General features: G+C 39.2%; 5 protein-coding genes across 5 annotated transcripts; 1 reads left to right on the top strand and 4 right to left on the bottom strand.

Moving 5' to 3' along the window:
• Nucleotides 1-14: 14 nt before the first annotated feature.
• Nucleotides 15-6,662, bottom strand: LOC6031539. Its single transcript, XM_001842272.2, has 3 exons — nt 6,249-6,662; nt 710-870; nt 15-651 (listed from the first exon to the last, which is right to left on the bottom strand). The coding sequence occupies exons 1-3, from the start codon at nt 6,433-6,435 to the stop codon at nt 283-285; spliced, it is 717 nt and encodes a 238-aa protein (XP_001842324.2). The 5' UTR covers nt 6,436-6,662; the 3' UTR covers nt 15-282.
• Nucleotides 6,663-7,755: 1,093 nt separating this feature from the next.
• Nucleotides 7,756-8,863, bottom strand: LOC6031538. The gene is made up of 2 exons (XM_001842271.2): nt 8,847-8,863; nt 7,756-8,593 (listed from the first exon to the last, which is right to left on the bottom strand). Exon 2 carries the CDS (start codon nt 8,528-8,530, stop codon nt 7,805-7,807), a length of 726 nt encoding a protein of 241 aa, XP_001842323.2. The 5' UTR covers nt 8,531-8,593; nt 8,847-8,863; the 3' UTR covers nt 7,756-7,804.
• Nucleotides 8,864-16,228: 7,365 nt separating this feature from the next.
• LOC6031537 lies at nt 16,229-17,193 on the top strand. The gene is made up of 2 exons (XM_001842270.2): nt 16,229-16,721; nt 16,798-17,193. Exons 1-2 carry the CDS (start codon nt 16,371-16,373, stop codon nt 17,158-17,160), a joined length of 714 nt encoding a protein of 237 aa, XP_001842322.2. The 5' UTR covers nt 16,229-16,370; the 3' UTR covers nt 17,161-17,193.
• On the bottom strand, nt 17,185-18,169 carry LOC6031536 (N-acylneuraminate cytidylyltransferase A). The gene is made up of 2 exons (XM_001842269.2): nt 17,970-18,169; nt 17,185-17,907 (listed from the first exon to the last, which is right to left on the bottom strand). The coding sequence occupies exons 1-2, from the start codon at nt 18,038-18,040 to the stop codon at nt 17,196-17,198; spliced, it is 783 nt and encodes a 260-aa protein (XP_001842321.2). The 5' UTR covers nt 18,041-18,169; the 3' UTR covers nt 17,185-17,195.
• Nucleotides 18,170-18,335: 166 nt separating this feature from the next.
• On the bottom strand, nt 18,336-19,433 carry LOC6031535 (putative ankyrin repeat protein RF_0381). Its single transcript, XM_001842268.2, has 2 exons — nt 18,793-19,433; nt 18,336-18,732 (listed from the first exon to the last, which is right to left on the bottom strand). The coding sequence occupies exons 1-2, from the start codon at nt 19,354-19,356 to the stop codon at nt 18,370-18,372; spliced, it is 927 nt and encodes a 308-aa protein (XP_001842320.2). The 5' UTR covers nt 19,357-19,433; the 3' UTR covers nt 18,336-18,369.
• Nucleotides 19,434-20,140: the final 707 nt, after the last annotated feature.

Here is a 20,140-nt window from a genome sequence, read left to right as displayed (position 1 = left end):
TCTACAAGAAAATATGTTGGCAACATAAATGAGTTTCATTTATTTCCTCACGACTTTTATGGCAGCCTCCATTATGGCAAATTCTGACAGATCATTTTTGTTTACGTTCGGAGAACGTCGTTCGCTTCAAAAACTCTTTAAATGTTTTTAACACTCAAGTTGCATATGAAATAACAGGTTTTGAATCAATTTCGGTACAATTTGAGGTCCAACTTGGGTTAAAAAATATAATATTCGGTTCAATATTTAATAATTTTTATCTTTGGTTCAGAACTTGTCAATTCACTCAATTTTCATGCTCATCATTTTGCAGTGCTTCGCCTGAACCCCGGGAAACACAAATCGTGGGTTTGCCCTGGCCAGCTCTTCGTACTCCATGGCAAAGGACTCCTCGAAGCCCACCTTGGCGGCCGGAATCTGCGACCCGGTGGCGGTGAACACCGTCGAGGTTAGCTTCAGGCCCGTGGCTCGACAGAGGGGAATTCGTGCGCGTAGAATTTCCGTCGCGATGCCACGACCGCGGTACTTGGGCGACACGGACAGACCCATCGCGGCCAGATACTCCGTGACCTGGTATTGGTCGTACACGTTGCCCTTTTCGCTAAAGTACACCACGGCGTCGAAAACCTCCTGCCAGAGGGAACCTTTGACCTGGAATAGAAGGAAATACTTATTGTACGAAGTGACAACGTTTCCACTTAAAACTTACAACATAGTCCTCCTTGTCGTTCTTGCTCGAAACGTACGTCATGTTGAGGCCAACGATTTCGTCCGAACCCTCCTGGAAGCAGACCAGTGCCATCCGGTGCTGGACCAACTCGCGCCACATTTCGCGAATCCCTTCGACGCTTTCGGGTTGCTCGGCAAGTTCTGAAAAATATAAATGTTTTTTTTTAAATATATTTTTCCATTTATTCGTTCTTCAATCATTAGAAAATTCAAATCACCCCCCACACAGACTACCTTATCTTATCATGCAAGGGAAAACATCAGACGACCATTCAGCAAAGTGTGCCAAATTCGGTGAATGAATATCAGCCGTAGGCAACAATAGGGGGAGGTGTGTTGGTTAACTTAATTCAACCATCCACGGAAGTGACTTGGCATTGCAATTCTAGATAGCGACACCTCCTGTCGAGTGGCGTTATCTTGCTTGTAAATTGCCGTTTACTATCATAATTATTGGCTTGTTTTGGGGTCCGTAGGTGTGGGATGGTCGTTTGCTAATAGCAATATGGTTTTATTTGTTAATTATGACATATTAAAACACATGCAAATTTTTCACATATTTCAATATTTCACATTTGATTCAACCAAAAGCCAACATCCTGACTCAGAATTAAACTAAAAATCAGCCATGAAACAATTTGAATATTTAAATTTTTATTGCCACACATTTTCTGTTTTCGTTGAAATAATCATGAAGATGCAACTGGAAAATAATTGTTGAAGCCCTTAAGCATGCTTATTACGCAATTTATTTTATTTCTTCAAGAAACCAAACGAAGTCTATCAGTTTGATAAGTGAGGGGACATTTATTCTACCGGATACATTTCATATTGAATAAGTTAGTACATACTTGATAATGGCAAAAAAAACCCGGAAAGGGCTACGTGGTTTTCATGATAAAAAAATTACTCTCATGGAGCAATCAGCTCCCAGCTCAGGAGCTGAAGTCGAAAGTTTTTTTAAATATTTTTTATTTTTATTTTAAGTCAGAGCAATTCCAGCCCAAAACAGGAATTTTTCAGGTACTTTTTTCTCGACCCTCTCCGATTTCAATGAAACTTTGTAGACTTGTTATCCTACGCTTATATAAGCCATTTTTGTGTATATGGAGCCAGTTCCACACGATAATTGAGAAGGGCGTAAGTGTTTTAAATATTTTTGTAATTCGGAATTTAAATATTTCTGTATTTCGAAGCCGTTGCATCGTATCAAAAAGTGGTCAAAGACAAACTTGTAGGAAATTTTACGGGCTTTTCGATAAAAATACACTAAAAGAAAAAAACACCCAACTTTTATGAGATTTTTTGATTTTTAAGTTTAAAAGTCAAATTTGAGGGGGAGCCCACGATTTTTTTTCGTTCAAAATTTTTGTGAAGATAGCCTAAGATGTTACAAAAAGACTCACGAAAAATGCAGGATGGAGCAACTCACCTAAAAAATACAAAAATCATTTACTGAAACTGTTTTTTTGAAAAGTGCTCTAAACGTCAAAATTTTCAAAAACCGAATACGGGAATCGATTCTCCAGACAATTTTACATAAAAGTCTCCATATTGACCATTGTCCTAAGTCCAATCTTTGTGAAGTTACAGCGGTTTTAAAAATAAAAATGTTGAAAAAATAGGTTTTTTGATGGTTTTTGGCAATTTCTATATGACAGACTTGATTTTTCAGTCTCGTAAATATTTTTACCGGAAAGCTCGTCCAATTTCCCATAAGTTTGTCTTTGACCACATTTCAATTGGATGTATGGGCTTACAGATATAAGCTTATTGGCACTATTGGCATAGTTAAAAACACTCCCGAGAAATTTCCAAATTCAACTCTCGATTCCCGTAAAATTGAAAATCTCAAGAATCATGTTATACTTAACATTTGAGAAGAGCGTAATTTATTTAAATATTTTTGAATTTTGTTTTTTAAATATTGCTGCATATCGAAGTCGTTGTTTCGTGTCAAAATAATGTCAAAGACAAACTTGTGGCAAATTTAGAAGTGAGCTAACGATTTTCGTTTTGTCCACGTTCCATACGAAAAAGTTTTTTTTTTTAATTGTACCACGGCGTGTTTTCTAGAACAACCTTATCAGGAAAAAATAGTCATCGCTTCTTTCAAATGTGTCTTATAGGAAATTTTCTCAGCTTTTCAATGCTTTTAAGAGCGAAATGTTTCATCGAGAAATTTCTGAGATATCTTTATTTTAAGTTTTTTGTTTTAAAATCCTTCCTCACTTATTGAAAACTTTTGAAAAACAGTTCAGGAAATTAGTCAAATTATGTGTTCATGTGTCATTTACTCATCAAAATGCGCAAAATAAGACAAGAAACAAATTTGTAGAAAGGGCAAATCACTAAACATTTTGAAAATTATATTTTAACTGAGTTTGGAATTTGTTTGATTTATTCAGTAATGAAAATCATAAAACCGTATTTAAATGAAAATTTTACTGGAATTAATAGATTATTATATATTTTTGTGGAAATATATCACTTGTCTGCTCTGATTTGGCTGATACAACCAAATTTTTTGAAGGTGTGAGATTGTTAAGGGTATTATTGCATTTTTATGAATAAATATGATATTTCCATAAACAAACATGAACCAGGCACAAAGATACAAAACATGATTTGAAATTGAAAATGTACTACAAATTACCTGGGTGCCGAATAGTTGTCCGCAAAGCGGCCTCAATTTAGAACTGTCAAAGCGGAACCAATTTACTGTTCGCATAATTATACCAAGAAGTGGCAAGTATTGTGATCGATCTATAATTTATTTAGTCAGGAATAAAAAAAATCGATGGCTATTGAGGTATTCGAAGTCAAAACATCTTAATAAGAGGGTTGAAATCGAGATTGGCATAATTCGTCGCTAAAATTTTATAATCGCTATGTCCCACGCAAAACCTATGTTTATGATGCTTTTTTAAATGTTAGCGAATTATCAATAACTATGAATAGTACTTTCCAAATAATATTGGATAATCTTACTCCGATATTATCACTACACGTCAAAGATACAATCTCGGAACTTCCATTCGGTTGCTCTTCTGATTCACGAAATTCCACCCACTTTTGACACAATTTTTCATCACGTGGAAAACAAAAAAGGCCTTTTTTGGCCGCCCATCGTTTAGTCTACGAAGAAAAAAGTGCGAAGCACTTAATTTTTCATCGAAAACTTCAACATCAACAGATCCAAAATGTTTCATAATAATTCACTTCAGCAGCAAAAAATATGTCACGCTTGAGCTTGAACATAGCCGTCTACTTTGCTTATGTTTACAGCTGTAGTGCAGTTGTATTAGTGGGGAGCAGTGGGGAGCTTTCGAAAATCACGTTATGCATTCTGTCTTTTCGGCACCCAGCAAATTACTGTTGCATGCTTCAAAAGTCATATTTTAATGAGTATAAAGTAAATATATATATTTTTTTAATGTTTTACTGTTGAAAATGCTTTTGAAAGTAGCAATAAAATTCGTGTGTTTCAACTGATAATGTTGAAAACACATTCACAAACATTTTTTTGGTTGAACAAAAATAAAATATTAATTTCAACAAATAATCAAACAGAAGCCTTCATTACAATCTATTTCAACAACACTTAAGATACTTGTAAAACGTTTTAAAAACAGATCAGACTTGGATTACATTGCTGATTACTTGATCTTTTCATACATAAAAAAAAATAAAAAAATAAACTTTCCTACTCATGAAAACTATTTTCCCTGAAACTCTGCACAGTAATTTGTAGTTCAATTACGAGTAATTAACATGTTTTGGTATCCATGCAACTGGTTAATGTTTGGTTAAGGAAATATGATGTTTATTCATAAAAATCTAAATACCCTTAACAATCTCAAACCTGCAAAAATTGTGGTTGTATCAGCTAAATCCAAGCTAAATCAGAGCAGACGGCTGATATTTGTACACAAAAATTATGTAATAATCTGTTTATTCTAGTAAATATATATTTTAATACGGTTTGCTGATTTTAATTTCGGAATGTATCCGGCATATTCAAAAACTCTGTTAAAACTTAATTTTTTAAATGTTTAGTGATTTGCAACTTTTTCAACGTTGTTTCTTGTTTAATTTTGCACATTTTGATGACCAAATGACATATTAAACACATCATTTGACAAGTTTCCTGAACTATTAATAAAAAGTTTCCTATAAATAATGAAGGATTTTAAAACAAAAAACTTAAAACAAATATATCTCAGAAATTTCTCAATGAAACATTTCCCTCTTAGAAGCATTGGAAAGCTGAGAAAATTTCCTATAAAACACATTTGAAAGTAGCGATGACTATTTTTTCTCCTTAAGGTTGCCCAGAAAACACGCCGTGCTACACTATTGGGAAGGGGTTGAGATTTCCAAAAAAGTGTCTACGTGGTTTATGGATGGTCCTAAACTTTATTATTCCGTGTTTTTATTCTGCAACCAAGCTTGAATTATTTTGACCTGCAAAGCCATTATACACTTTCTTGTTAAATCAATTGTTATACTGTTCATGAAATCAATTGATAAGTTGGGGACACTTAATCTACATTCTACAGTCCCTGAAACGGCTGTGTTTTTCGTACATGGATTCCAAAAGCATAGTGGCTTCTTTGGAGGGCACCGGTATTGACTAGTAAAGTTGGGGTCTTCAGAGGTTAAACAGTAAACGGATGGTTGCTCAGTAAAAAAATGTGTAAGTTTGGAAGATGTAATTTTGGAAAGTTGAATATTACCTCTTTTATGATGTAATTTTACTTCAATTCAGACTGAAAAAGCGACATTACAAAACAGATGTAATATTACCATGATTTTTATTTCTGTGTGGCTCCCACTGATCATTTTTGATTCATTGTTCAACTTCAGCTCATCTGTCAATAACGGAGTAGCAACTCATTGGCAGTCAACCATGCTCATGCTCATTCCTAAAGCATAGTTGAAAAGACTGTGCAGTTTGAAACATTTTTGAAAGGTTTTGTAAACAAAAATACTAATACTTTTGTAAACATGCTCAGTTTTGGTCTTATCATGAATATTAAAATTATGATCATATGAAACATGTGAAATAATAATTTGAATGTCCGGTTTTAAACATATTGTTATAAACGCATGACTCAAAATATTATTTTGATGAAATCATCCAAATAAAAAGCCATGCAAAAAGTTCATAGTATTGTGATACAAAAAAGGGGATCCAGTCTCCTTATTCTCTTCTACTTTGTATACAAAGTCAATTTCAAAACTGTCTCCATCGGTTGATTTAGTATCAAGTATCACGTATATGTGACGCCGTGGTGACAGCATCACGCGCGAAATTCTATTAACAAGTAGACATCTTCTGAAAGACAGTCTTCCCACATGGTGACCCATTCCCTACAATGTTGATTCCGTTTGAGTTTTTTTGAATTGCACGAAACATCAACATTATCAAATAAAGGAACACAAAAAGTGCATGTTCGCGCGGAATAGCGCGAATCAATTTCCCTTCAATTCCATGCAAGTTTACGTTGACTTACTTTTCGCTCTGCACATCGGTTCGTCGTAGATAAACACTCCAATCAGATGCTCGATCGCCTCTTCGAATCGGTCCTCCGGTAAATCCTGAACCACGTAATTGACCAGCTCGTCACTGTCCGCGGCCTTGGCCTTGAACGTGTGCCAAACCGAGGGGTAGGGCACGTTTTGGGGGCGCGTCCAAACCATATTGCTCGCACAAAAAAAAAAACAGATTTCCCTCCGTGCAACCTGACACTTAGTAGCACCAACTAGGGTGTGTGCTTCTCGGGTCGGGATGATAACGACTAGTGAATCGTTTGCTAAACTGAGACTGAGCGTCAAAATTTGCACACTTTTGTTAGACTGTATTGCTCGCCACCGACAATTTGTTGAGAATAATGTTTGCGCTTCTCGGGCGGTCCCGCGTGACGTTTTCATCACAAACACAGACAAACGAACGCGCGCGCACGTGGATGCAAACAGAGCACAGTTGCGCCCCATTGAAGTTTCAATGGGTGATTAGAGAGCAAATTGAGGAAGAATAAACGCAGAATGCCTGGTCAGTAGTGGTTGCTTGGGGTTGTCTGGGAGGAAAACACATGTTTGCGTAGTAGGCGAGTGTATGCGTGTGGCGCGCAAACGCTGAAAAGCGCCATGTGGGGTGAAGGAATAAAGTGAGAGCGCTTATCACTACAAGAGAGTTCAGAGCAAGGTTGGGAGCGAGATTCTGTTATCAGACTAATGTTATGGCTGGAGGTGTCTTTGAAAATGTCGTGTGATTTTTTTTTGCGGAAAATTCAACAGTTGTCGTGATGCTATCTTGTCGCAAGTCGATTTTGGACCAAATTGAATTATAGAAGTCATTTTGGCAGCTATCAATGCCTCGCTTTTTGACCTTCATAGATCCCCAAAGTCCTGAGACATTCAACAAATAAGGAAAACTCCGTGCATTGTTGTCGCTGTTTTATGTGAAAGAAGTTTCTTTCTGATCGTGCTATCTTGACACACCCTGTGAGCTGCTACAAGTGCGACAAGTGGACTGTGAACATTACCACTTGGGACTCTGGCAAACAAAACTTGTGGACAATCAATGCCTCAGTCAAACATTAAAACGTGTTTTCTCGGAACGTCAAAAAGTGACGTGCGACAAGATAGCACTATAGCACGACGTTCGAATAATCGAGTATGAACTTTACTCTAAAGCTAAAACTTGGAATTTGATACACTTTGTATAGTAAGCAAACACAGTAAAAAATATGTTAATTTGGAAGCTGTGATTATGGAAGGTTGAATATTACCCCTTTTATGATGTAATTTTACCTCAATTTAGACTTAAAAAATTACATTACACCATAAAAGTGGTAAAATTACACATTTTTCCGGACTTAAAAGATGTACCCCTTCCCAGATGTAATATTACCATGATTTTTTTACTGTGAGTGTAACATGTGAATGAACAATAATTTGTTTTACTGTGAGTGTAACTACGGCCAATATTCAGTAGTAATATTAACCAAAGCCAGAAAATTTTGTAAAAAGTTTTATTCATCAATTCTGAAAACAATACATAACTTCCCTACTCTAATTCAATGCTCAGTGTCATCAACTTATTAAACTCGACTGGAATCTGCCCCAGTTGAAAGCCCTTCTTGGTCAGCTCATCGAACCGCTCCACCACCCGATCCTTGAAGCCAACCTTGGCGGCCGGATGCTGCGATCCCGGATGGGAAAACACCGTAGCACTCAACCTTAGTCCAAACGCCTTACAAAGTGGCACTCGCGCTCGAAGAATTTCCGTTGCCAACCCTCGGCTCCGGTACGCCGGATGTACCGACAGTCCCCAAGCCGAAAGAAAGTGATCCACGCCAAAGTGCTCAAATAGCTGGCCCTTTTCGGTCATGTAGAGAGTACACTCGACAAAGGCCCTCACGGCAGGGCTCGCAAACTGCTGCTGCTGCTGTGCCTGATCCTCTCGAGACACCACGGTCAGCATGTTGAGGCCGACGATTTCGTCGCTGCCTTCCTGGAAGCAAACCACGGCACACCGCTGCTGGACGACCCGCCGCCAAACGTCGCAGATCTCGCGCATTCCGACCGGATCTTCCGCAAGCCGCAGACTGCCACAGATCGGTTCATCCCGGAGGAAGTACTTACGCATGTGTTCCACGGCATCCTCGAAGCGGTCGGGTGGAAGATCCTGGACGCGGTACCGGACCAGATTGTTGGTGTACGAGTCCAGCGATTGGAAGGTGTGCCAGACTTGGGGATAGGGCGTCGTGCCCGGTCGTTGCCACGGGGTCATCCCGGGTTGAGTGAAACAATCAAACTGGACGGTGCAGGTCGAAGTGCGATGTACGTTGATTCCCTGAGGGTAGAATTACTTGTACTATCGCAACGCTGCAGCGAGAGTAGTCGGTGTTATCGCGGCGGAATCGTAAATCAAACGTGTAAATATGGGTAAGAATACTTTGAACACGCGATCGTAAGTGCAAGTGGTTAGGGTTGTCGGTTGCATTTTAAACATGCAATCTAAAATGTTTTCAAAAAAAGATCTACCGTACAATTAATTTAAAACCGTGTAAAACATAAAAATAATCTACAATGCTAATGTTGGTAACCTTGTTTGATAAGTCGTTGTCACTCGTTCGCTAAATTAAACTCAATTAAAGTCGTCGTACAGACTCAGAGTAATGTATCTGGACAAGGGTGCTGCTAAGTGCTAACTGCACATCACCAGCCGCGTTGCTCGATTGACAAAGCTGAATTTGAACTAATTTTAAAATAAGCGTGTGATCCTGGGGTGTTCAACCCATGAAAAAAAAAACAAACAGGTTCATGAATGGGTGATTCTCCGCCAATTCACGCAGCAGTTGCCCCGACCCCTCTTCGATTTGCGTGTAACTTTTGTCCCTGATCACGATTCCGAGGTTCGTTTTTTGATATCTCGTGACGGAGGGGCGGTACGACCCCTTCCATTTTTGAACATGCGAAAAAAGAGGTGTTTTCAATAATTTGCAGCCTGAAACGGTGATGAGATAGAAATTTGGTGTCAAAGGGACTTTTATGTAAAATTAGACGCCCGATTTGATGGCGTGCTCAGAATTCCGAAAAAACGTATTTTTCATCAAAAAAACACTAAATTTTTTTAAAAAATTCTCCCATTTTCCGTTACTTGACTGTAATTTTTTTTGGAACATGTCATTTAATGGGAAATTTAATGTTCTTTTCGAATCTACATTGACCCAGAAGAGTCATTTTTTCATTTAGAACAAAATTTTTCATTTTAAAATTTCGTGTTTTTTCTAACTTTGCAGGGTTATTTTTTAGAGTGTAGCAATGTTCTACAAAGTTGTAGAGCAGACAATTAAAAAAAAATTGATATATAGACATAAGGGGTTTGCTTATAAACATCACGAGTTATCACGATTTTACGAAAACAAAGTTTTGAAAACGTTACTTTTTGCGTTTCTCTTTGTTTCGTCGTCAGTGTCTGTCACGGGCAGGGTTACCAGGTCTGAACAGAAAAAAATCTGGCAAAAAATCTGGAAAAAATCTGGCAAGCCACTTTTCTCAAAGTAATAAGTAATTTTGTGTTCAAAAACAGAGGATTTTCACTCTTTATACATTTTAGATTCACAAAATAAACAAAATACATCAACAAAACAATGTGTGGAAGAAATAGAAAATTATTTTTTTCAAATTGGCACTCAAAAAATCTGGCAATGCCAGATTTATCTGGCAATCTGGCACCCCTGGTCGCGGGTGACCATGAACGGCCATGATTGATGACGACCAACTTTTTCAAAACTTTTTTTCGTAAAATCGCAATAACTCGTGATGTTTATAAGCAAACCCCTTATGTCTATATATCAATTTTTTTGTAATTGTCTGCTCTACAACTTTGTAGAACATTGTTACACTCTAAAAAATAACCCTGCAAAGTTAGAAAAAACACAAAATTTCAAAATGAAAAATTTTGTTCTAAATGAAAAAATGACTCTTCTGGGTCAATGTAGATTCGAAAAGAACATTTAATTTCCCATAAAATGACATGTTCCAAAAATTTTTACAGTCAAGTAACGGAAAATGGGAGAATTTTTAAAACTTTTTTAGTGTTTTTTTCGATGAAAAAACGTTTTTTCGGAATTCTGAGTACGCCATCAAATCGGGCGTCTAATTTTACATAAAAGTCCCTTTGACACCAAATTTCTATCTCATCACTGTTTCAGGCTGCAAATAGCATTGGTGTCTACCCGTAGCTGCTACTTCGTTATTGACCAGGACCCCCAAACATTGCTCCGTGGACCACAGATGAAAAGTAGGAACCAATCATCACCCCTTCGCAATTTTCAAAGGTCCTTATCGTGCTGATCAATACCGACGCCGGCCACGATCAGTGGTAAGACACGGGGAAGTGGATGGAAATGTTAGCCTATACTTGAGTGATGGGACCGCTAAATCAGCTGAGCATGAGCATGAGCATGAGAGATCACCCATGGTTGCCCCTTCGTTGCTGAACAGATCCGTAATATCCTTTCAGCACTACTGATCATAGGCTTCGACGATCTAGTAGTGTTTCCCTTATCAACAGCATGTATGAATGATGGGACCGCTAAATCAGCTGCGTCTCGGACAAAGTATCACATGAGTTTTGAGGGGTTAGTAAGATGGGTATGAGGTCAGGATTCACTGTGGTAGGTGATGCGACCATGAGCAATTTGTTTATCGGTTGAAATTTTAAAAATCTTAGGCAGCCGGCTGGGGAAAGATACCTATCTAGGGATTTAAATATAGTATTAATTCGACCGCGATTCTCCAGAAATTCTCCGTCGGCGTGCCTTCCGATCAACGGTGATGTAGGAAGGGCTTCATTTATTAAAATTATTTTATATCATAAGCCTTAAAACATATTCGTCGACGTGCCTTCCGATCCCCGATGATATGGAAAGGACTTAATCCAGCAATACGACTTGCTTGTCTCAAAAAACAAAAATCGGATCGCTTCTATCGAAAACAATATAAAGAGAAAAAAATAAAATTCATCGGCCAACGAACGCGTGAACTAAAAATAAATGAAAAAAAAGAAGAAGAAATCCAATCACCCCATGTACACAAATAGCGACACAAAAGAGACGGAAAATAACACGAAAAAAAACAGGACTGCTCGTCCCCACAAGCACCGCACTACTGATGCCATTGTTTAATTATAATGACCAATCACCCCATGCACTCGAACAGCGACACAAAAGAGGCGGAAAATGACACGAAAAAACAGGACTGCGCGTCCCACAAGCACCGCACTACTGATCCATCACTGTTTCAGGCTGCAAATTATTGAAAAACACCTCTTTTTTCGCATGTTCAAAAATGGAAGAGGTCGTACCGCCCCTCCGTCAAAAATGACCCCTTAGGACAAAGTTTCACGCAAATCGAAGAGGGGTCTGGACAACTTTTCCCGATTTCGTGTGAGTTGGTAGAGAATTACCCGAATATTAAAAACAAGGATAATTGTAGTCAAAATGATTTTTTCTTTCGGGCCTGCTGGTAGTGGGAGGAGGAAAATCAAAATTTCAAGTGGAAAAAATCATAAACTTCAACGTTTTCTTCAAGCTATTCTGGAAACATTTCGTCATTTGTGTGCTATCATGTGACAACGACTATTTAGTACTTTTCGAGAAAATCTATTTTTAAAGTTTGTTGGTAAATAATTTCAAAACTATGAATGATAGAGCCAAATTTTTTGAAGCAATCGGTTCGTATACTATCGCTTAACAAACGCTCCAAGTTTCAACTAATTTGGTTACACCATTTAAAAGATACAGTAAATAATGTAAACAAAAATCTGAAAAGCACGTGTCACTAGAGTGTTTCGAAAGTAAAATTGTACTACGTGTCACAAGTGTGCACAGAATTTCCATATAAACTAAAATAAGCTCAAATCAATGGTTTAATCGACTTAATCAGTATATTTTCATAAACAAAAGGTTGCATTGTCTTTAGAAAGTATGTGTGTGCATAAATTTGTGAAAAACAAGAAAAAAAATTCCACATTTTCCAACAACATGTATGACGTGTCACAAGTGTGCACTATCATTTTGATGATTTTAATTTTTTTTTTAAATTAAATATGTCTTTATTGAACTTTCTTATAATAATTACATTTCATTTACATTCTATGTGGTATGGCTAAATGCTCTTCATCTTGGTTGTATTTTTCGTTTTATTATTACTGTTCACATTCATTCATTTATTTCAAATTGTTTTACGTTTTTGCATTTAGTCGAATACATTTGGGTAAAAAAAAAAAGAAAAAAATCACTTTAACAACTAATCCTAACTTAAAACTAAAATAAAAATTCTTTGAATTATTCAAAATCATTATAACGAACAAACTATGAACTGTATTTTAAGATGAATGCTCCAAGCGTTCTTATTTGTTCCTGGCGAGTGTTGCACCCACGCAGTGTTATTGTCATCTCGATGAAAATGTTCAGAAGTTCTTGTGGTGAAAACAGGTCACTACTGCCTTCACCCGTTGATGTTGGTTGGTTTTCCCTCGGTTGCTGACTGAAGCCTGGAGGTGTTGTATTCTCTGCAACTTTTTGCCGCTGATTCAACGGCAATGGCTGCAGATTTGGAACCACTCGAACAGATCCCGCTCCTGGTGACGCCAAAGCAGGAAAATCTACGTCCGTGAAAGTTGGTGGTGTTTTGCGACTTTTTGGTTGGTGCCTCGTCGTCGCTTGCTGCCGAATTTTTACAAACTCAGCTCGTTTTGGGCGATTCTTGGTAGAATGGTCGCCGCCACAATTGAAGCATTTGGCTTCATTGTTCTCGTTGATTGTTTCGCAAGCTTGAGTTTTGTGCTCACCTCCGCAGGTTGCACAACGACTCTTGATGAAATAGTTCCTCCCACCATGTCCAAACTGCAAACAGTTCGAACACTGTGTCACGTCACGGTGCACTGGACGATAACGTTCCCAAGTCACGATGATGTTGAAAATTGCCCGAACTGCTTTCAGCTCAGACGGCATTGTCGATCCATTCTCGAAATGAACCAGGTACAGTTGATCACGATACTTGACGTCCTTGTTGTGTCTCGTCATCTTGAAGACTTCGATCACGTTCAACTTAAGAGTTTTGAGCTCTTCTTTGAGCACACTCACATCCATGTCATACAGGCCTCGGAGGACCTGTTTCATGGGGCGTTTACCTGGATCGTCATGGCTGTAGTTTTCAATCTTTGTGTTGTTCAGGAAATCCCGAACGTAGTTGTAATCCTTTCTGGTAGGTAGCAGAATTTTGAGTCCATCAGCACACAAGCGAATGGAAGCTCGTAAAGCACCAGATTTGATAAACCCGGTCAGCCACTTTCGCACCGAATCCGATGACGATGTTTTCACAAAAATGGGTGGCAACTTTTCCCGTCGTTCAAATTCTTCCTTCTCGCTCACGTCCACAGGAAGGGTAGCGAACTGGTTTCCAGACGAATTTTGAGCGTCCTTGCTCAAACTGCCTGGCTTTGCAGGTAGCGCTTCGGCATTCTTTAGCTTCTTCAAATCTGCCGATCCTGCTGGTGAGGACCGCCTCTTTTTCTTGCCCTGAGGCATTTTTGCACTTTTTAGCACTTTTTTTGATGTGTGAGGGACGCACGTCTGACTCGCTGCTCTGTCAACCACAGACTCATCATTTTGATGATAAATTGGTCTATGTCACAAGTTTGTATTGTGATATCCGGGAAACGGAAGCGAGTTTCCAAAATCGGGTTAAAGCATCGTGTAGTGTTTGTATAGCAAAGCGTCATCATTAACTCATATTCAACCAAAATGGTCTATGTCACAAGATAGCACACAGCTGACGATTTGCTGTTCCTGCAGATTAGTTTTTTCACAGATGACTGACTGACTAGAGGAAATAAACTGATTTTAAGCCTAATAAGCAGTCGTGTTTGAATGATGGTGGATAATCTGGTGTGTTCCTTGATATTTACTAAAACCAAGTACATCAAGGAGTAGAGCAACTTTTTGTGAACATTTCTGTATATTGCCACTTTTACAAAAAGTTTTCCTATTCCTTTTACAAGCATTAAAAAAATATTTCCCCTAATGTATTCTAATGAGACGAGAATTGCATGTGGTGTTGGTGGCCACCCTTTGTTCTTTGTTTGCTTTCGCTTCTCGCTTCGCTTTCTTCAGCCTTCGATTGGAATGGGTCGTCGAAATTCAAACGTCAAAAGTCTGGGCGCGTTTGTTTTTTTTATGGCGCTTGCTAATTATTTACATGTTTCGGGATTATTTTTCAAGTGGGTTCATGTTCAAAAAAACCTGTTGCCAGTAGTTGGCAGCAATTTCATATCTTAAGCGCTTTGAAAATGTTGACGCAAGTGAAAAGTTATTGATGGCGACTTTTGTTAAGCAGTTAAGCTCTCATCTTGGGTGTGGATGTGTGTGCCAACAAAATGATGAGAAATGGTCTCTCAAAATAGAAATTGTGATCAAAAGTGCATTGAATTTGATCTTTTTGGCCAGTAAATGGCATACATTTGCGTGCTTACGCGAGGTGGTGCTGTTTATGGTAAATAGTATTTTTGGAGCTTTAATCGAGCATCAAACTCAACTGAACTCAAAGATAGGTGTTTGATTAGAAAGGGTTTAATTCTCTTACATAAAATTAAAGCCGTGGATCTTCAATAGTATTTGATGCAAGTGATGACACTGGAAAACTAATTTGTAGTAAAATTTGCCACATTTAGTACTCCGTGCAATATGAAAAAATAAAGGTATTTTAAACATTTTAAACTTTTATCCAGCTGCGATTGATTATTTCTAGAGTTGTTTTAAAGGTCCAAGAAACTAAATTTTATTTTAAAGCTTTTCAAGTCAGAAGTATTAAAAAACACTCAAAAAGCAAAGAAAACATTTTGTTTATAGAAACTGATAAAAAGACTGACTAACAGGATATCGTCGCCAAATAAAATTACAATTACAACTTTGTTAAAAAAAAACTCTTGATTGTCCATGTAAAAACGAATAAATATTTAAAATATGCGACCTATCATTCAAATTGTGTCGTTTTTGTGCCTGAGAAATAATTATTAAGCTGGCAAATTTTAAAAGAAAAAGAATTGTTGGATACGTTATGTTTTAATTGTATTATTTTACTTTACATTTTAATACTATTCTTATGACCAAACAAGATATTTTGCATCAATATTTTCTGTAGTGTCTTCAAAAAATGTAAGAAAATATCCAAAATCTTTAAGTTATCTTCTGAATTGGTTCTCAAATTGATGTCTGTGGCAAAGTTCTATGCATAGTTTAGCGCACAGACAAGCAGATGAAAATCGATGAAAGTATTTAACAAAAATCAGTTATTTTCACAAGTGTCATCTAGATGTGAATGTGCGTATTTATGAAAGTTATTCATAAAGTTTTTTTTATCCATAAAGTACCCTCTAGGGAGATGAGGGAGGGGGGGTCTGAGCAAGCGTGACATTGAATGTTATTAGCTTGAAAAGGGCGGGGGTGGGGGGGGGGGGGGTTGTGGCAATTTTTGCTGCGTTACGTACTGTATGGATGAAGCATTATGGTTGGCTGCATTATTGAACATATGTTCCTCCATCAAATTATATAATTAAGATAATTATGTTGACAAATCGTCGTCTCAGATACGATCGATTCCACGGCAATTACCATCAAATTGCAACAAATTGCATTTTCATGATTGTTTGCTTACTTGCTGAACATTTGCATTGTTTAGTTATGCACATTTGTATAATCTGTTGCGGTTAGATTTCATTTGAATTACTGTAATTTTTCATCACTTAAATAAAGTTAACTTAACAATAGCTCTACGTAACAATGTGTTCAGAAAAAATAAGTGTACAAGCAAATTATTTTTTAAGACGATATATTTAAATTCAAAGCTTTGGGATAGCAAAATTCCACAATCTGTTCTAAAACAAAAGTCTCCAGTTATCTATCCAGTAAGTCACGTGCCTCTCAACAAAAGTAAGCAATTAACTGAGAGTAGCGGATACTAACGCGATTCTAGAAACCAGTTAGTAGCGATTCAATCGCCGAGGTGGCCACTAGATATTGCATCACGTTCCGTGCTAGTAATTTTTAGCAAGTCAACCCAGAATGAGTTCTTGGCAGCGTCCCACCTCTGTGGAATATCCCCGCGTGTGGATTACTTTTCGGGCGCGGGACGTCGACAGCGACGAGCTGGTGGAGTACCGGGTCCAGGATCTGCCCGGGGATCGCGTCGAGGATGCCATCGCACACATGAAGACCTTCTTTCTGCGCGATGAACCCATGTGCAGCAGCGTTGGGTTGTACCGGGATCCGGACGCGCTGGACGAATTTGCCGAGATGTGGCGCACGGTGGCGGCCCAGAAGGTCGCCGTCGTTTGTTTCCGTGCCGGATCGGACGAGATTGTCGGTCTGAACATGCTGACCGTGGTGTCCCAGGCGAACGCCAAGGAGTACAAGGTGGGTTGGGAAGTGTTTGCGTAAGTTGCAAAAGTGTCTCGTGAGCTCACTGTTTTATTTTTATTTTGTGGAGCAGTTCAAAAGTGTCGGAATGCAGACCATGTACGACGCTTACGTCGGAATGCTGAAGCAAGCGAACCTGTTTGAAAAATACGCCGAAGAGGATTATCTGTCGGCTTGGGGACTTTCGGTTTCTCCGAGGTTCCGAGGCCGAGGAATAGCCACGGAGCTGCTTCGGGCTAGGATTCCGATCTGCCGAGCCGTGGGACTTCGCGTAACGGTAACGCTGTTCTCCCACCCGGGATCGCAGATTCCCGCGGCCAAGGTTGGCTTTTTTGACGAAATTGTGGCCAGTTACAAACAACTTGCCGAAGATGGTTACTTGTTCCCAGAAGTGACCCATGAGCTGTGCAAATTGATGACCATGGTTGTGGAGTAATGTTACAAATAAAACCACAAAGTATTAGAAAAATCTCATCGTTTATTCCTTAAATCGACCATCACTCGAGCCAATTGCAAATCTTCCACTGTATCGATCTCCAGCGCATCCCCGGGTTCGATCTCCACGACCTGACAGCGATCGTTCTGGAATCGTCCCTTCAACAGCACTTCCCGTCGTGCCAGGTAAAACATTCCCGCTTCCAGCAGCTCTCCGTCCCAGTCCTGTCGTCTAGGACGCCGTTCGGGATTGAAATTCACCGGAACAACCGCTCCTCTCCGTGAAACGTCACGTCTCCACCGAAGTTTGTAACTCCGCGTCACGCTGAACACGCAATCCGTTGATGGTTCAAACTTTTCTAAAAGCTTCTCAAGGTAGCGAACCTTCAAAAACGGTGAAGTACACTGAATCAGTGCAACGTTGGTCGCTTCCGGATGCATCCGGATAAATTCCTGGGTTGACTCTATGGACGGGGTGGTGTCCAGTACGGGTGGTCTCAGGTGAATCCTGACCTGATCTGACGAAAAGCGATCCTCAACGGAAGAGGCGATTCGATCGTCATCGGTTGATACCCAAATCGATGCGAAACGATCAAATTCGAGCAGAACTCGTAGCGCGCGAATGAGGAGTGGTTCTCCGTTGATTGGGACGAGATTTTTCAGAGGGATTCCCTTGGAACCACCGCGAGCTAGAATTAACGCGGTGACGCTGCTGGAGTTTTGGTGACCTGGAGCGATCGACGGGCATCTGTAAGAAAAAAAAAACCGTTTTTATTTCATTTTCTTACAAAATCAAACCTCCAAAATTACTCTAATTCTCGGATGCTGCCAAATACAGATGGGATGAGGCAAATCAATGCAACCAGATGCTGGAGAGACATGATTTGAACAAACGTGAATCATGGTTTCGTTCTAATCCGGAAGAGCATTGTTGAGCTTAATTTAGACACCGTTATCATCAAATTTTCGGAGATTCTCGAGAGAAAGATGCTCCACACAAGTTGAATAAATTGTTGACACTACATTAGGTATGGTATGATGCACGTGAAAAGTCGTTTATATTCAAAGTGCGCATGCGTTAGATCTGGGGTGCTGGTTATCAATATCAATTATGTTTTATTGTTCTTATAAAAATGTTATTTTTAAGCAGATTCAGACAAATTTCGTTTGTAAGTCATGTTGTACGAATAAAAAAAAAGTTTCCCATCGCTTAAATCTTCAACCTCCTCCGGATCAACCGTATGACCTCCTCCTGTTGCGTCAACCGCGCGTAATCCAGCGGCATCAGCCGGTTTCGGTCGCGCACCTTCAGCCGACACTTGCGCTCCATCAGGTGCTTCACGATTTCGGTGCTCACGTGCATGTAGATCGCCCGGAAGATCAACGTCCAGCTGCAGCGGTCCCGCGCCTCCAGGCTTCCCCCGTTCCCGAGCACATACTTGACCGTGTGCAGATCGTTGGTGTCGATCGCGTAGTGGCCGGCGGTCATCCCGACGCAGTTGGCCGCCCCCATGTCCGCGCCGTGCTCGATCAGGTGGCGCGCGATCTTGATGTTCTTGTTGTAGACCGCTAGCTGAATGGGGAAGTGTGTCGTTTTTAGTCTTTCTTGTATCATTTTCAGGTCTCAACTCACGTGAAGTGGCGTCTCCGCGTTGCACGGCATTCCAAGATTGACGTCAGCGCCAAACTCCAGCAACAGGTCGATGACCTCCAGGTTGCCGTTCCTCACTGCCTGATACAGTAGGGTTTCTCCATGAACTGGTACGTTGACTAAGGCTGGCTTGATGCTCAACAGCTTTCTGATCAGTGCCGGTTGACTCTTGCGTACCGCACGAAAGACGGACAACGTTGACGGAACATCGGGCAGCGTAAACGACTTGAACACATCGGACTTTCTCAGGTACAGGAACCGTCCGTCCTCCTCGTTCTGCCGCAGCACGTTGATCCGAAACGAGTAGCACAGGTTCTGCTCGAGGCTGCGGACCACCACAGACCAGCCCGTTCCCCAGTGGACCACGTCCCACAGGTTTCGCTTGCAGCTGTAGCACTTTTCCACTTTAAAGAGGTCGAACGGTTCCGCCAGCGGTTCCGCAAAGTCCCACCGGAAGCCGATGGTGGACGTGGTCTGCTTGGTGAGGTACACCCGGAAGTGGGCGTCCGCGTGGAGGAGTTTTTCCGACGTTAGACTGGTGGTCATTGCAGGGAGTAAGACTTGTTCAGAGATGATTTCAGAAGCATGGTTCGAAGCGAAGGGGCGCGTAGTTGTTTGATCGATTGGCAGTTGAAGCGCGTGCGCGCAGAGAATCGATGAAAAGTTTGGCGTGCACGAGTGGCGCATTCTGGTGGCATACGGATGAACTAGTGGGGAAAGCTTGTTGAAGTTCAAGCGATTGCCATTAGGTCGACCAACAAATCAACAGAGGGTATTTCTAGATTAAATTTGCAGATAGGACCTTTTGAAAATTTAATCTAGAATTCTAGTTTTTAGTTTTTAGTTTTTAGTTTTTAGTTTTTAGTTTTTAGTTTTTAGTTTTTAGTTTTAAGTTTTAAGTTTTAAGTTTTAAGTTTTAAGTTTTAAGTTTTAAGTTTTAAGTTTTAAGTTTTAAGTTTTAAGTTTTAAGTTTTAAGTTTTAAGTTTTAAGTTTTAAGTTTTAAGTTTTAAGTTTTAAGTTTTAAGTTTTTAGTTTTAGTTTTAGTTTTTAGTTTTAGTTTTTAGTTTTAGTTTTTAGTTTTTAGTTTTAGTTTTTAGTTTTTAGTTTTTAGTTTTTAGTTTTTAGTTTTAGTTTTTAGTTTTTAGTTTTTAGTTTTTTTTTAGTTTTTAGTTTTTAGTTTTTAGTTTTTAGTTTTAGTTTTAGTTTTTAGTTTTTAGTTTTAGTTTTAGTTTTTAGTTTTTAGTTTTTAGTTTTTAGTTTTTAGTTTTAGTTTTTAGTTTTTAGTTTTAGTTTTTAGTTTTAGTTTTAGTTTTTAGTTTTTAGTTTTTA

This window comes from Culex quinquefasciatus, chromosome 1, assembly GCF_015732765.1.
Source record: "Culex quinquefasciatus strain JHB chromosome 1, VPISU_Cqui_1.0_pri_paternal, whole genome shotgun sequence".
NCBI classification, from domain to species: Eukaryota; Metazoa; Arthropoda; class Insecta; order Diptera; family Culicidae; genus Culex; species Culex quinquefasciatus.
The sequence above is the reverse complement of the archived record's forward strand: the minus strand, read 5'-3'. Positions and strand labels throughout refer to the sequence as shown.